Source organism: Patella vulgata, chromosome 8, assembly GCF_932274485.2.
Source record: "Patella vulgata chromosome 8, xgPatVulg1.2, whole genome shotgun sequence".
Classification (NCBI taxonomy): domain Eukaryota; kingdom Metazoa; phylum Mollusca; class Gastropoda; family Patellidae; genus Patella; species Patella vulgata.
The window spans coordinates 2,439,647-2,455,117 of record NC_065886.2 but is presented as its reverse complement, the minus strand read 5'-3'; the positions used below and the strand labels follow the sequence as shown (position 1 = coordinate 2,455,117).

Sequence of the window (15,471 nt, the reverse complement as noted above, 5' to 3'; positions counted from 1 at the left end):
CAGCGGCTAAATAAACATATTTAATTTCATTCAATATGACAATAGAAGAGAAATAAATACTTCTAAAATTACTAAAAGCATACTCAGTGTTTTCGACTAAAATCGTCGATGTAGGAATTAAAATGTCGGTTAATTAGGTTAGGGCCTGTTCTCAGGCGGAGCTAGCTGTAGACATGCAGCCTAAGTTTGGGATGGTAGTGTAGGCCATCGAAAGTATAAAAGAAAAACGAAACGAAATATAGATCTGTCGTTTGCGTTAACAGTGATATCAGTGATGGGGAATCGTAGGTTGATTCAGATATTTTGTCGTATCGGGCTGGGATATTAAATAGATTAGACCATCTACGCCATAATATTGGTTAATATTAAAATGGGCAATCGAGACTTCGTTTACTATCACAGCAACGGTACTTGACATTCGAAGCTATTTAGACCAAATCTTGTCAAAATTTCAATCACTCATAACGTCGCCCAGAATAAAGTAATGCGGTCGATATTTGCAATATATTCATTTTTCATTATCTATTTTTGAAGTATAATAACAAAAACGGACAGCTCTTTCTCTGTGTCTTACATAATTGTCTTTATTAGAATCAGACGTAAATTACGTTGTACTGCACAGACACCTGTTATATTTCTTTGAAGTCAGTCTGATCAGAAGACAAGCATTTTGCCCGAAAAAATAGGCAGTAGTGAATTCGCAAAATTCGCTTTGTACTTTTTCGCATGCGTAAGAAATCAAAAGGTCTCTCTCACTGAGTCAAGTGTCATGGTTGAGATTCCTCACTTAAACGTGCCAAGGAGAAATGTCGCCTGTCCAACATCATGAGTTTTCTACGGGTCTTTCGATTTCCTACCAACTGCAAGCGAATTACTAAGATAAAATTGAACCATATGTTAGTGCCGAAATGACCTAGTTTATGTCGATTGGACGCTACCTCAGTCCCCTTCTCCGCTGAATGAACTATATGATTATAAAAAAATGAAGATCAGAATCTGCCAATCGCACTGGAACCACGTGAAATGTTATCCATTTGGGAGGGTGCGTAAAAATTCGACATTCCGTGTACACATTGGCCAACACGTAAAAGAAACCTTGGCAGTATGAATTCTATACAAAAGTAGACCATGGGGCTCCTGTCCGGGCAAAATTTCCCTCATAGCACACTGTATGGCGTATGTCCGTCTTCATGAGCCCTTAGCCCACTCGGAGCAGAACAGTAGGACGTTAAACCCCATTTGATTTCCGCTGACCCGCCCTCCTCTTCAATTAGCCCATTGAAAGGAGTGTGTGACGATTCACTTAGTTCTTGAAAAATGTGAAAGTGAGTTTTGTTTGTAAACCCGATACACCTGACTGAGTTACCCAATATTAAAGGTAGGCCTACATGTCAATCACATTGCGCGTATACCCTGTCCCCCTTTTAAGACACCTGTATATGTTTGAATACAGACCACTCCATGTGTATGTACAATAGTCATTCATATACCGGTATGTATAATTATATTAATTCAATAATAAATGACCTATATTTTATTAATCTCTTTTATCATATCCATTTCTAGATAAACCAACGTATCATAACTACCGTTCTTCAAAGGACAATCCGCCCAGTTTTTACTATATGTATGTTTCCGATCTCTGGGTAGTTAGGATGTGAAGACAAGCTTCTGCCCCTCCTACTCATGCATTACACATGTAACAATAGAAACTAAATTACCCTGTGTTAGTCTCAAAATAACAGACTTTACGTGATTCTATTCTACTGATACCACGTGACGGACTGTCTACTGAAACCACGTGATCGAAAAGATTGTTTTCAGATAAATTCCATGCCGTTCTGTAACAGACTAACGAATTTTTAAATCGATTCTGAATGGGGTTATGTCAAGTGCTGTCCAAGGCCAACAAAATGAAATGAAATGGGGTTTGGCGTCCTACGGTTCTGCTCCGACTGGGTTAATGAAGACGGGCATGCGTCATGCCGTGTGGTATAAGGGACATTTTGCCCGGACAGCGGCGCTACGGCCTACCCTTATACTGAATTCCAACTGTCAAGGGTTCTTTTACGTGCACGCCCCGACCAAACGAGCCAGCGCCTTGCTTACCGAGCCACCGCGGCTCTCGGTTAGCGAATACGGGTTAGGATTCTGTAAACCTGTTTGATAAATATAGATCGTACCTCGGTGACATTTCCCTTATGTAAAACAGCACGTGTTGAAATAACAGATTTAGTTTCACGTCGTGTCGAGTGAGACGGTTGACCAGCGCGGACATAGAAACTTCTACACAGTGACCTCAACCCATGGTCTAATATAGTGTGGTTTGTTTCGCAGTGGTCCGTGTTAAACTGACTAAAGGAAAAAGGTAGGTAGTTTCTATAGTATACTCTATATTTGTGAATGAGTTTTCTTACAACACGGAAGTAATGAAATGAAATAGGGTTTAACGTTATACTCTTCTGCTCCGACTGGGCTAGTGAAGACGGGCATACGTCATACAGTGACGGAAGCTCCGACTGGGCTAGTGAAGACGGACATACGTCATACAGTGACGGAAATTCTGCCCGGACAACAGCACTATGGCCAACTGGCAAGGGATTTTTACGTGTACGCCAATGTGTACACCAGACCTCGGTTTTTGTCCTATCCGAACGACTAGACAGCTGTCCTTATCAGGCGACGGAACTAATACAAACAGGTATGACAAACAGCTGATTCAAAGTTACTTGTATATACTTTCGAAAGTATGTTTTTACCCTGGGGGTTGGATGCCCGAATGGTTATCACGTGCCCGCTGTACCATGAGGTCTGTCATTGAGTCAACTGCGTGATTTCGATTCCCCGGTTGTACGTGACAAGGAGTAAGGTCCCCTGTCCAACCTCGTGGGTTTTCTCCGGGTCCTCCGGTTTCCTCTCACTGCTAAAGACCCCCTACGCGCAAGCGAATTATTGAAATAGGGTTGAACCATGTGTTAGTCCCGAAATAACCTAGTTTGTGTCGAGTGGACGTTAAACCCCATTTCTCTGTCTCTCTCATGTCTCTACCCCATGTGAACGAGTTTGTGTGGTCGAGTGATCTAGGACGTGCGCTTTAGATCATGAGAGCTGTCATTGAGTCAAGTAATGTTATTTCGATAAGGTAGCATCTCCTGTCCAACTCCGTGGATTTTCTCCGACCATTCGGTTTCCCCCCACCCCTAATAAAGACCCCTACGCGAAAGCCAATTGTTGAAATGAAATTGAAGCATATGTTAGTCCCGGAATGACCTAGTTTAAGTCGAGTCGACGTTAAACCCAATACACCCTCCCCGCTCTATCTCTTTCCACCAGGGTAAAAGGCGTGACAAACAGCTGATTCAAAACAGCGTACGTATCTACATATTCATTGGCATTGTAAAGTTACAATTGTCCAGAGCGACGTTTGATTTTCATTTTTCTTATTGTGGGTATTCTAACACTCTGAATGACACCCCGTCCGAGCTGAGACCGCGGTCGAACTGCACTGGCCTTGGTACTGGGATCTCAAAAGTTGTGTGGTAAGGTTCCAAGATTCGCATTATAATGTTCTGTGGGGTTAAAGTCAAAACCCATACCTAGAATTAAAATTTTCGGGAAACACCACTGGGCAGCCATTTCACCACCATTGCAACGATGATGGAAATATTATGTTGATGAGAAGCTTAACCTGGTTCCAATTCGATGATCGTCTTCCATTCTATCCACCTTTCATTGATAATGTCTTTTCTCTTATTCAGGACAATCCTGAGGATGGAAAATCTTGTGGTAATCTGTTGGCTGTTCGTGGTGGTCACGGCCTTCGATCTCAATAACCCGAAAACCAACCTTGACAGTGTCACCAGAACAACGGGATCATTGGATCCTAGGGTTAGCACAGTGAACTATATCAATGGAACCATTTTAATCCGATTCGAAGACTCGGGGTTACAGAAAGTCTTCTTGTTAGAAGGATTCAACATCGCAAGAAAGGTTCCCAAATCGTTCGGTTATCTGTCCCTGTCCAGGGAATTTCTAGTCTACAGGAATTATAAAACGGGGGAAATATTGGATGTTTTCGAGAATCATGCTACACAGACAGTAAATGAAGTTTTTGATATTCATAACGACCCCGTGAACGCCAATTTTACTTATGGACCGATCACTCCATTTGTCGTGTTGGAGAACGATCGGGTTGCTTTTAATGACGATATCTTGCTTCAGTACCCAAACGTGTTGGATCCCAAACACTATCCTCGATTTACAGCAGGTCCGACCTATGAGGCTGATGAATTATTTCAGTTTTATACCCGATACAGTACCCTGGCCGACACACAGATTAATGATCTTAACTACACTAGCACCTGGGGAAGAAGATCTCAATTCCTTCCCTGGTTGGAGTTTGGTCCTCAACCGGGACATATGTACTACATATCAACCAACTGGAAGTGTTTGAATGGTCTAGCTGACGTTCCAGATGATATAATGGCGATAGTAAAAAGCAAATACCCGCAATTTATGGACGCACCAAGATCCTACGACGTTCCCAACCAAACTTCGTGGTCTAATTTTAAAGCTGTTATTGACCAGAGACGCAAAGATGGACAACCGGATATTATCATACCGGATGTTAAAATCGTCCCAAACCTACGAACCAAAACGGAACATCTTGATCCAAGACTCTACGAAAGCTTGGCAAAACTTGATTCCTTTCAGGTGGTGTTTACTGGTCGTGTGTATTCTGAAATACCAGGTCAGTATTCCAAGAACGTGTTCAAAGTAAAGGGCGTTCTGACATGCAAGGTCGGACTGACGCCAGGTGGACCGCAGCTTCTGGTCAATGTTACAGGATCTTACATGGATCCTAAAACCGAGAAAGTCTTGAAAATGTGGAAGAATCCTTTCACGAATCAAACTAATTATGTTCCGCCTCTACAAGGGGTGTATCAGAAGACACTAATGCTTGGAGATGATTCGGTGTGGTCTCTGCCGGTACCTAATCTGGGAGAAACAGCCTTGGTCGGTTACGATTCCTTCTCATACTATGACAACGCAACTGGAACCGAGCAGTGGGCGGTTAACCTGGTCGATGTGTTCTTTCCGGACGAGAATCTGGAATCGAATGATCCGTATTTCTATGGAACGTGGATGAAGTTTAGTTCGTGGTTGGGATGGATGAACATGGATGGTCTAGAAGGCAATCTGGTGTGGAGGATGAACGTAGAATTAAAAAGACCTCAATTATTGAAAAGTCATCTGGTAGGAAGGGAAGATACCAAAAGAGACTTATTGTAGTTGTTCTGTTAATGTAATAAATATATTTGGCTTATAACTTTCCAATTTCCTGGGGTTTTTTGGTTGTTTTTTTTTAAAATTGCACACAACCTTAGTGTACAAAACGATTTGGTCAAAGATTGAGATGTAAACAGGGGTAGTCCTAACCCAAACCCATAAACTCGTCAACAAGAACGTGCCCTAACCTTATTTACATCTCAGCGACCATGACGAAATAATTTGGAGTTGACCTTATGAAATAGATTTAGTCCTTAAAGAGATTGCTCTGAAAAGTTAATAGACGATTCCTATTGACAAATATTTTTAAATAACGCAAAAGTAAAGAAGTTGAAAACCCGACCTCGTTTTCAAAAGGGAGATAATCGGATTTTTTTTTATGACATTTCTGGCTTAATCCAATCATTGTAACGGATTTTGAAAGTTTCAAGTCGAAAACTTCAACAATAAAAAAGTTATACTCCGAATTTTCACCGTTTTCAATCTTAAGCTTAAAATTAGGCCATACGCATGCGTGAGATAAAACATGTGAATTACAAACACCATGAGACTTATAATATATTATAAGGTCCATGCAAACACCTACCAATTGGTGAAAACCGCATATAATATGACCGAGAAATCAAAGTTTCCTTTGATGTCTAATATTGGTCTATCTTTGCCCATGACGTCACTTCCTGATATCTTTTTTTAAAGTTTTAAACTAAATACCTTTCAGATAGTATAGAGTTCAATTCTGTAGAATATATTCGTTTTCCTAATCTTTATAAAAACATTTGGTAGATTTATTAGAACAGAAGTTTGGGTAGAGCCGTGTCTATTTGTCCGAATACTTTTATTGTAATAATAAGGTTGTGTTTATCGCGTATATGCTGGAATTATGATTGGATCATTTTGGAACTTGGAATATTTATCCCTACCACAAGGACGGCAACTGTTGATTTTAGAGCATGCCCCGACCCCCAGCAACACCCAAATTTTGTGTTTATCGCCTACAGACGGCAATTCTGAATGGATCATCATGGAACTTGACATATATGGATGGCAACTATTGATTTTAATGCACAAAGAAATCCCTTGTCATATTACAGTCATTGCAACCATTTCATACTTTTCAAAGTAGTATATAAATCACTGCTTATTACTGAGCGACGTTTCGACTAGGCTTCTCTTGTCATTATCAGGGGGGTTGGATGGCCGAATGGTTAGCACGCACGCGCTGTATCATACGGTCTGTCATTGAGTCAACTGACGGGGTTTCAGTTCCCCGGTTGTACGTAACAAGGAGTAGGGTCGCCTGTCCAACCTCTTGGGTTTTCTCCAAGTCCTCCGGTTTCCTCCCACTGCTAAAGACCCCTACGCGCAAGCGAATGATTAGTCCCGAAATGACCTAGTTTGTGTCGAGTGGACGTTAAACCCCATTTCTCTCTCTCTCTCTCTCGTCATTATCAAGCAGTAAAAAGCAGTAATTGTATCCCATAGAATTGTGACTTGTATACTCTAGTTCAATTACTAAATGCCATTCAAACAATTTAGTATATCAATCAAAGCAAGATGTATCATTGATCTTGTTTACAAGAGTTTGGACTTTCGATTGAAAATTAATTACTGGTACACCTATAAACTCCATGTGAAGTCATCAGTACTGCAGGGTGCAGGGAGAGAGAGAGGGAAATGGGGTTTAACGTCCACTCGACACAAACTAGGTCATTTCGGGACTAACACATGGTTCAATTATATTTCAATAATTTGCTTGCGCGTAGGGGTCTTTAGCAGTGGGAGGAAACCGGAGGACCTGGAGAAAACCCACGAACTTAGACAGGCGACCCTACTTCTTGTCACGTACAACCAGGGATTTGAAATCACGCTAGTTGGATCAATGACAGACCTTATGATACAACGCGCACATGCTAACCAATCGGCCATCCACCCCCCAACCCCCCAGGGTGCAGGGACAGATGGAAAACAAAACACAAATATATAAAATCTAACAGTTTTAATTTCTTCTCCAATGATAAAACAGAAAGTAAACAGAGTTGTTGATAAACAGACGAACAGGGCCTGGATAAAGGGGCTGACTGGGCTTTCTATATCAAACATATAATTTGATTTATTATGTTAAATATGTTTGTGCCATACTATCTACCATACTGACATTAAACATGCATTATGCAAGAACTAAATCTGCTTATTGAAATGTTATCTAAATTATTAATTAGACATTAATTAACTTATGCAGGCCATAATCAACTCTCGATGTCATCGCTAGCCTGCAATATTTACTGGATTAGGATCCGATTGGCTGCTCAACTTTCATTCATGATTAAATCATGAAATGGATAACTTAGACTATGTTTTTTATCTACCAACTTTAGTAATGATAATCGAGGCTAGGCCGAAAATTCAATCTTTAAATTCTCGGTTCAGAGTAGATCAATTTGACTAAAATTTTCAGCAAATACCCTTTACATTATCTAGTTTTTAACTATTATAGTGAGAACTGCCAGCTCTGTATCTAATCTCTATCATAAAGTATCTTCAAAATTAAATTTGTGTAAGTGTGACAGACAAGGACTAGAATATGCAAATCTTTCACTAGTGATGCAAGGGCACAAGTGACATTTTCAGCCAGGAGGTTCATGCATGCCTTATCTGGGACCCTGTCAATGACATAATAACAAAAAAATTATATTTTCCATGCCTATACATAATATTTATTTCTAAAAATATTGGTTGCCAAGCAACGAAACATATCTCACCCACTTAGTTTTCTGAACAGCCCATAAATATTGCTTAAAAGATATTTCAACTGACCAAGGGCCATAACTCCAACAGTAATTATCAAAAATCGCTGAAGATTTATAGGTTTCTTTGTCTTAGCATAAACACTGACATAAAGTTAAAATCAATAATAACTTTAGCCTCTCGAGTATCAAAAGACTTTAAAAAAAAATAATCAAGGGGCATAACTCTGACAGCAATGGAAGAAAATAGGAGTACCCAGAAAAAACTCATGATGTCGAACTCCTTGTTACAGACTCCAAGACCTTATGATCCAATTGGCCACTCTATTCCCTGTATTATAAACAAGGGCTGCACAGTAATTCCTACCTTATCTTATATTGAAGTCCTTGTTGTAGGGAACGAGATCATAAACTTTCATGCGAACACTTGTTCAATTTACACAATGGTTACACCATTCACACGTCTAGAATATTTAAGTATGTGGATTTCCTAGCTCAAGTCAATAAACTGAATGTTATTTCTATTCAATCTTACTTTCAATTTATTGCCTCCATTTGAGAATCAAAACTTGAAATGTAGAGACAACATTTTTCGATGCCAAGAGAAAGAATTTTAGCGTGGAGACAAATACCTGTAGGCAATTTAACTTACAAAAATTACAATGAGAGGAATTTACGTAATTCAGTGGTTCTGTTTATATGCTTGATAAGACTTGATAACAAATTGTTGAAACCTCACAGTGTAATAAACCATAGTAATTATTTTTCATAAATAGTTTTCTTTGATTATGTTCCAATTACTAAATGTCATAAAGAGAATAAAACTAATGGTTACATATCCAAATTTAGCAAATAGTAGGTTACGCAATACAATAAATTGTAATTTTACCATTGTATATTATGATGACATGCACCCATTGAATAAGTCAATCATTTACACCTTTAACAGTTATACAATACTCTACCTTAAAATATAGTAGGGCCTACATATAACTGTTAGATGACACTCTATCTTGAAATATAGTAGGACCTACATGCATGTAACAGTTATATACCACTCTACCTTGAAATATAGTAGGACTTACATGTAATAACAGTTATACGACACTCTCCTCGAAATATAAAAGGGTCTACTTGTAATAACTATACCGATAATACTATAACTAAACCTGAGAAACGTGTGAGGTAACTATGATTCAACTTCAAAAATAAATCGTCGTAACTTCCCCTTTTTACACTGACAAGATGGCCATTATACACGTACATCTGTGTTGTCGAAGGAAATAGAACTTTAATAATGTCCTCAATTTCCCGTACTTTCACTATAAATAACTGGCATATCAAGACAAGCGTTAGAGACACTAACAACAGATAAAGTTTGTAACACTGTTCCTGATTGGTCTTCATATACCAAAGACTGATTGGACGTTAGTTCTGTGTACTCGGGGTTATTTGGCACCGACTGATTCATCGGCACATTTTCACCAGCATGTTCAACATTTATAAAAACAGGTCGCGTATTTTCCTGATCTTCTGATTGATGGATATCCGCTATTGATATTGTTTTTAACTGGTCACTTGATTGGCTATTCTGCAACGCAACTTGACCCAAAAGGTCAAGGTTATAATGTTCCTGATTTAGATTGTCTGATTCGTCAGTTTCTCTCTCCAATGCAACCTGGGATGTTTCCGTTTCCATAGCAACGTCAGCTTCCTGGTTACCCGCTGACTCAATGGGTGCTGCATGGTCCGTATTCTCCTCTATATTCGAGTCGTTAAGATACTGGTCTGTGACTTCGATACTCTCGTAACGCACAGTTTGTAGTCGCCAATATCCATCATCATGCAGCTTATACCTATAAAATAATAATACCACCATCTTTATATAGAAACGATATTTTTCTGCACTAAACTTTCCGATACTAAGGCATATGGCATATATACATATATTTTCACTTTTTATTTTTTCAAGTCTGGTTCTACACGGCTGACAGGTAATAAAATGAAATGGTGTCCAACTTTACTACTCCGACTGGGCTAATAAAGAGAGGCATATGCCATAAAGTGTGCAACAAGGGGAATTTTTCCCGGACAGCGCCGTTACCCTCTACCCTTTCCAGTTCCAAAAATTCTTTTATGTGCATAGTCTCAGTTTTTTGTCCCATCTGACCAACTAGACATTGTCTTTGCTGGACTCCCCCCAACTGGCGAGAGGTAACCATGCCCCAAAATCCTGATGAACTATCTCAGGTATCAGCAGGATCGAACACGGTACTCACTGAGCCACCCTGGCTCCCAACTGATGAACTATCTTGGCCAAACCAGGGAGGGGACCCGACACCTCCTGGTAAATGAAATGAAATGTGTGTAACGTCCTACTGTTCTGCTCCGAACTGGGCTAATGAAGACTGGTATATGCCATACAGTGTGCTATGAGGGAAATTTTGCCTGGACAGCTGCACTCAGCCTACTCTTATATCGAATTCCAACTGCCAAGTGATCTTTAACGTGCACTCCAATGTGTACACAGGAACTCGTTTTTTTTTTTGTCCAATCCTAACCACTAGACAATTGTTTTTGTCAGGCCCTCCGTCCTGCATCACTGACATGAGGAAACCATGCCCGAAAATCTTGATGAATTTTTGCAGTCAACATTGGGAGCAAACATGCGCCTCCAGGTTAGCGATCCAGTCTGGTTTATTACTGATCAACTGCAGTCCACTAACAGGTAATGTGTACCTTAATTTTTAAATAGGACAGAACACTGAGGTCTATATGCAACATCTAAAGTTATTTTAAATATAGTATTATACAATATTTTATGAATATATCAAAGCCAAATTGCTACTGAGATATTTAAACATGGACTAACCTGAATCTTGAATGACCTGATGGCCATTTAAACTTGTGTTTGGTTTTAAGATGTTTTGTTAAAATAGTTCCACGACTAAACTTCCTCTCACATACATGGCAAGCGTACTTGTGGCGGCTTGACTTAGAATTCTGAAAATAATATAGACAAACAATAACAACCAGCTAATTGATTTAATCATATTATTCTTTCTACATAAACTACTTATCTTTGATTTTTATCGGTTTTGTTTGCATGTAGATCCTTCTGCACCTTCTGCATTTACTAATTGCATATAACTTAAATTAAAATATGTGAAGAATTCAGGCTTTTCATTGCACTGTAACCCAGGTATCATTTAATCTTGTATATCTAGCACTAATTTCTTTCACATTTCATTTATCAAATCTTTGTTTAAAAATTAGTAAAAAATCATTTAAATTCACCCAAAATCATCAAATTGGACCTGTGTACTTATATTTTTATTCACCTCAAAACCATAAAAATATATTTAAAATGAATTTTGGACAGATAAATAAGACCTAGTCAAACATTGAAACTGGAGATTAGCCAAGAAGTTAAAGAGAGTTGTCTCCCTTCAATTTTTAGTAATTTTTCAGATATAACAGTATGTATGAGCTGCCTTATAAAATGAAATGAGATGAGGTTTAACGTCCTACTGTTTTGCTCCTATACCGGGCTAATGAAGACGAGCATACGCCATGCAGTGTGCTATGAGGGAAATTTTGCCCGGACATCAGCACTACGGCCTACTCGTATATTGAATTCCATGTGCACGCCAATGTGTACACGGGACCTTGGTTTTTCATCCCATCTGAACGACTAGACAGCTGTTCTTGTCAGGCCATCCGTCCTGCATCACTGACAAGGGGAAACCTGGATGAACTTTGTCAGCCAATGCAGGGATAGAACACCCGAATTCCAGGCTAGCGAGCCAGCATCTTACCCACTTAGCTGCCTTATATACAATAACTATAGTGATAGGAACTATATATGCTGGCAGTTGTTTCTACAAATGGTCATATCACAGGAATTTATTACTACCTGATGCACTTTAAGGTGATGAGAAGCTAAGGCGGGATAGGTTCGAGCATCAAAATTACAATCCTCTTCCTGACATCGGAACAAAGCCGTCTCGTTGTGACTATCTAAATGTCGACGTAAATCAGCAGCACTTTTAGCACTGGAATAAAAATTCATAGTTCTATATTTATCTGGACAACAAAAAAATGTGGAGGAACTCGATCAGCATATATTTACTTGAATCAATCGACAGAGATAATAACAGGTCATATCAGAACTGGTATATATATCTTGACGTTCATACAAGGGTCTAGAGTTGGAAATTAGATAAGCCGAATATGAAAACCAAAACAGTGGCACCTATGACAGACATTATGATCTAAAGTCACCCAACGCACATTCCTCGATATCCCAAGTGGTCTCATTCCACTCCACTCCACTAACCCCTGGGTTAATCTATGGGAGAAGAGAGAGAGAGAGTTTAACATCCACTCGACACAAACTATGTCATTTTGGGACTAACATATGGTTCAATTTTATTTCAATAATTCGCTTGCGCATAGGGGTCTTTAGCAGTGGGGGGAAACCGGAGGATCCGGAGAAAACCCACGAGGTTGTAAAGGCGACCGTACAAAAACCTGCCAGTTGATTCCATGACAGACCTTATGATACAGCCCACACGTGCTAACCGTTCGCCCACCCCATGGGGGAAGACACGTATATAACACACATGGGTTTCTATACCAGTCTCAGAAAAAATATAACTAGATAATGTACTGGAACAAATCAGATGTCAGCTACACCCTGACTAGAACTGTAGTCTAATTATAGATTGTCCACTTATATATTACCTGAGGTTAAAGATGCATTATGTAAGAATTTGATAAAGAGCTAACCATTCTTGCTATAATAGTTCGAAAATAGATAATTTAAAATGAATAATTTGAAAATTTCAAATTACTTTATTCTTAGCGAAGTTATCACCGATTGATTTTTTGACAAGATATCGCATAGATGGTTTATTATCATAGCAATGGTACTTGACAACTGAGACTTAGTCTTGATTATCTATTTCATTTGTTAAAATTTTTAAAATCTAGCTGGTGTTCAAATCCAATGATCTAGAGAGTTGATTATAGGCTTATCATGTGAATAAATATCTAATTAATAATTAACGTAGCATTTGAAGCCAAAAGAAAGACTTGCAATAGGCAGATTTAGCTCTTACACATAATGCATCTTTTAGAAAACACTCTTTTGGAAAAGGGCATGCATGGTAAATGGTTTTTTTTCCATGAAAAAATATTTTGACAGAAAAAAATGATAGAGAAAGATAATACGATACCTAGAGAAAAATAATACGATACCTATGATAGAGAAAGATAATACGATACCTATGATAGAGAAAGATAATACGATACTACGATACCTAGAGAAAGATAATACGATACCTATGTGAACAATGACCACATTTGAAGGGTTTTTCTTGGGTGTGACGATATCGGATGTGGGATCTTAAACCAGAAGGAGCTGGACAGGTCATATCACAAAATGGACATTTATAATGGTTTACTGAAATAAAATCATAATACATATAAAATCGTAATACAGTTAAGGTACAAATATTATCCCAATATCTTAGGCAAATTTTGAAGAAAGAGAGAAAAATAGGATTTATGGTCCAATCGCCAAAATCTAGGTTATTTTGGGACAAACCTATGGTTCAACTTTATTTCAATAATTTGCTTTCGTGTAGGTGTCTCTAGCAGCGGGAGGGAACCGAAGGACTCTTAGAACCACTCTTTAGACTAACAAGACCACGCCACTTGACCTAATGTCAGACCTTTAAAGCACACATGTTAAACCATTCAGCCACCCCCGCTACCCCCATTTTGATATAAGAGCCTATACATCACTTTATACCTTTGACCAGAGTCACAAACATCTAGATCAAGAATCTGGCCAACTCCATTGGATAATAAAATGGCTTGTTTGTCTATTGTTTTGGCTATATGCAATTTTAGACTCCTACATTTGACCCACTTCAGTCAATGTTTTGAGTTGGATTTTTTTTTGGCGGGGGGGAGGGCAGGGAGTATAGGCGTGCATGAAAATCGGTACACTGTTGAATTTAGAATTAACTTGTCCCATCTGTTGAATGAACAAGGTGAATAATTGTTCACATCTGCTCATTAATATATCAGGCCTTGTATTAAAACTTACCATGATGTCGCATATGATCTCGAAGTATTCTGGCCGTAGCAAATCTTTTATTACAATGACTACACTGATATAACTGTTCTAAAAATATACAAAAAATACCAATAAAACAGTTTATTAGATATATCCATAAAATGTTAAAAAAAACCCAGTTTATTAGATATATCCATTAAGTATGAATAAAACTGCTTAATACATTCTATAAAATATCAATTGAACAGTTTATTGGACATATTCAGAAAATATGAATAAAACAGCTTATTGGGGACATATTCATAAAGTATAAATAAGATAGTTTATTAGATATACCTATTAAATATCAATTAAACAGTTTATTAGATATACCTATTAAATATCAATTAAACAGTTTATTAGATATACCTATTAAACATCAATTAAACAGTTTATTAGATATACCTATTAAACATCAATTAAACAGTTTATTAGATATACCTATTAATATCAATTAAACAGTTTATTAGATATACCTATTAATATCAATTAAACAGTTTATTAGATATACCTATTAAATATCAATTAAACAGTTTATTAGATATATCTATTAAATATCAATTAAAGATGGGTTCCCGCGTACAAACTGGGTGATTTAATGGTATATATGGACTAAAAACATATCCAAACTAATCAATTTGTCAGAACTTTGCTTCAAATCCTTCTCAAACATTGTAATTGCGAAGGAATGTCCTGCTATAAAAATTCGATCAAACCAGGTCATGTTTACATAAGATATATCTTTAATCACTTACTATTTATTACAAATATCGAATCCAAATTAAATTCTCAGATTATCCACTACCCGCGTCTTTTTCCATCATTTTTATCTCAGAAAGTGTTGTACGTCTAACTCTTCATAAAGTTTATCAATGTGTACATCAAGTGCGCAATGTTCGTGGGTGACCTTTGACATCACGCGTGCAGAAATTCCTAATCGTTGGGGATCTCTTACATTTTTGTCCTCTATACGCTCCATGAGTGTTTTTCGGGGAATCCAGTATTTTTCTAGTAAGTTTGGATATCTCTACTTTCCATATATACCAAAATTACCATACTTTTATTGGAAATAACCACCCGATAAATACTATTCTGGGAACCCATCTTTAAACAGTTTATTAGATATATCTATTAAATACCAATTAAACAGTTTAACTTTTAAAGCTATGTCCATAAAACTGTGGATTTCATGCAATAAGGGAAACCTAATATATTTTAGTTTGTCCAATCAGTACAGATTATAGTGCAGGACATTTTGTTAGGTACGACCAATAACATTATCATTAGCCCTGGCCTTCTGGCCCCTCGTGA

At 38.0% G+C, this 15,471-nt stretch overlaps 3 protein-coding genes across 6 annotated transcripts in view; 2 read left to right on the top strand and 1 right to left on the bottom strand.

The window, feature by feature from the left end:
* LOC126830222 (11-beta-hydroxysteroid dehydrogenase type 2) overlaps positions 1 to 15,471 on the top strand; it is a 94,708-nt gene that overhangs the window by 58,638 nt on the left and 20,599 nt on the right. The window lies entirely within an intron of this gene.
* On the top strand, positions 2,240 to 5,323 carry LOC126830220 (uncharacterized). Its single transcript, XM_050560568.2, has 2 exons — positions 2,240 to 2,368; positions 3,759 to 5,323. The coding sequence occupies exon 2, from the start codon at positions 3,772 to 3,774 to the stop codon at positions 5,290 to 5,292; it is 1,521 nt and encodes a 506-aa protein (XP_050416525.2). The 5' UTR covers positions 2,240 to 2,368; positions 3,759 to 3,771; the 3' UTR covers positions 5,293 to 5,323.
* Positions 7,271 to 15,471, bottom strand: part of LOC126830219 (histone H4 transcription factor) — a 38,467-nt gene continuing 30,266 nt past the window's right edge. For 3 of the 4 annotated variants that reach the window (XM_050560565.2, XM_050560566.2, XM_050560567.2), the window contains 5 exons: positions 14,152 to 14,229; positions 13,380 to 13,500; positions 11,950 to 12,088; positions 10,906 to 11,036; positions 7,271 to 9,889 (listed from right to left, as the gene is read on the bottom strand). In XM_050560565.2, the coding sequence (XP_050416522.1) occupies positions 9,337 to 9,889; positions 10,906 to 11,036; positions 11,950 to 12,088; positions 13,380 to 13,500; positions 14,152 to 14,229 (1,022 nt within the window). In that variant the 3' untranslated portion in view covers positions 7,271 to 9,336. The remainder of the gene's footprint in view (positions 9,890 to 10,905; positions 11,037 to 11,949; positions 12,089 to 13,379; positions 13,501 to 14,151; positions 14,230 to 15,471) is intronic. The other variant, XR_008788939.1, reaches the window with a different exon arrangement.

Excerpts from the sequence above, each read along its gene's own strand:
- LOC126830220 (XM_050560568.2), top strand. The coding sequence starts at position 3,772 with ATGGAAAATCTTGTGGTAATCTGTTGGCTGTTCGTGGTGGTCACGGCC.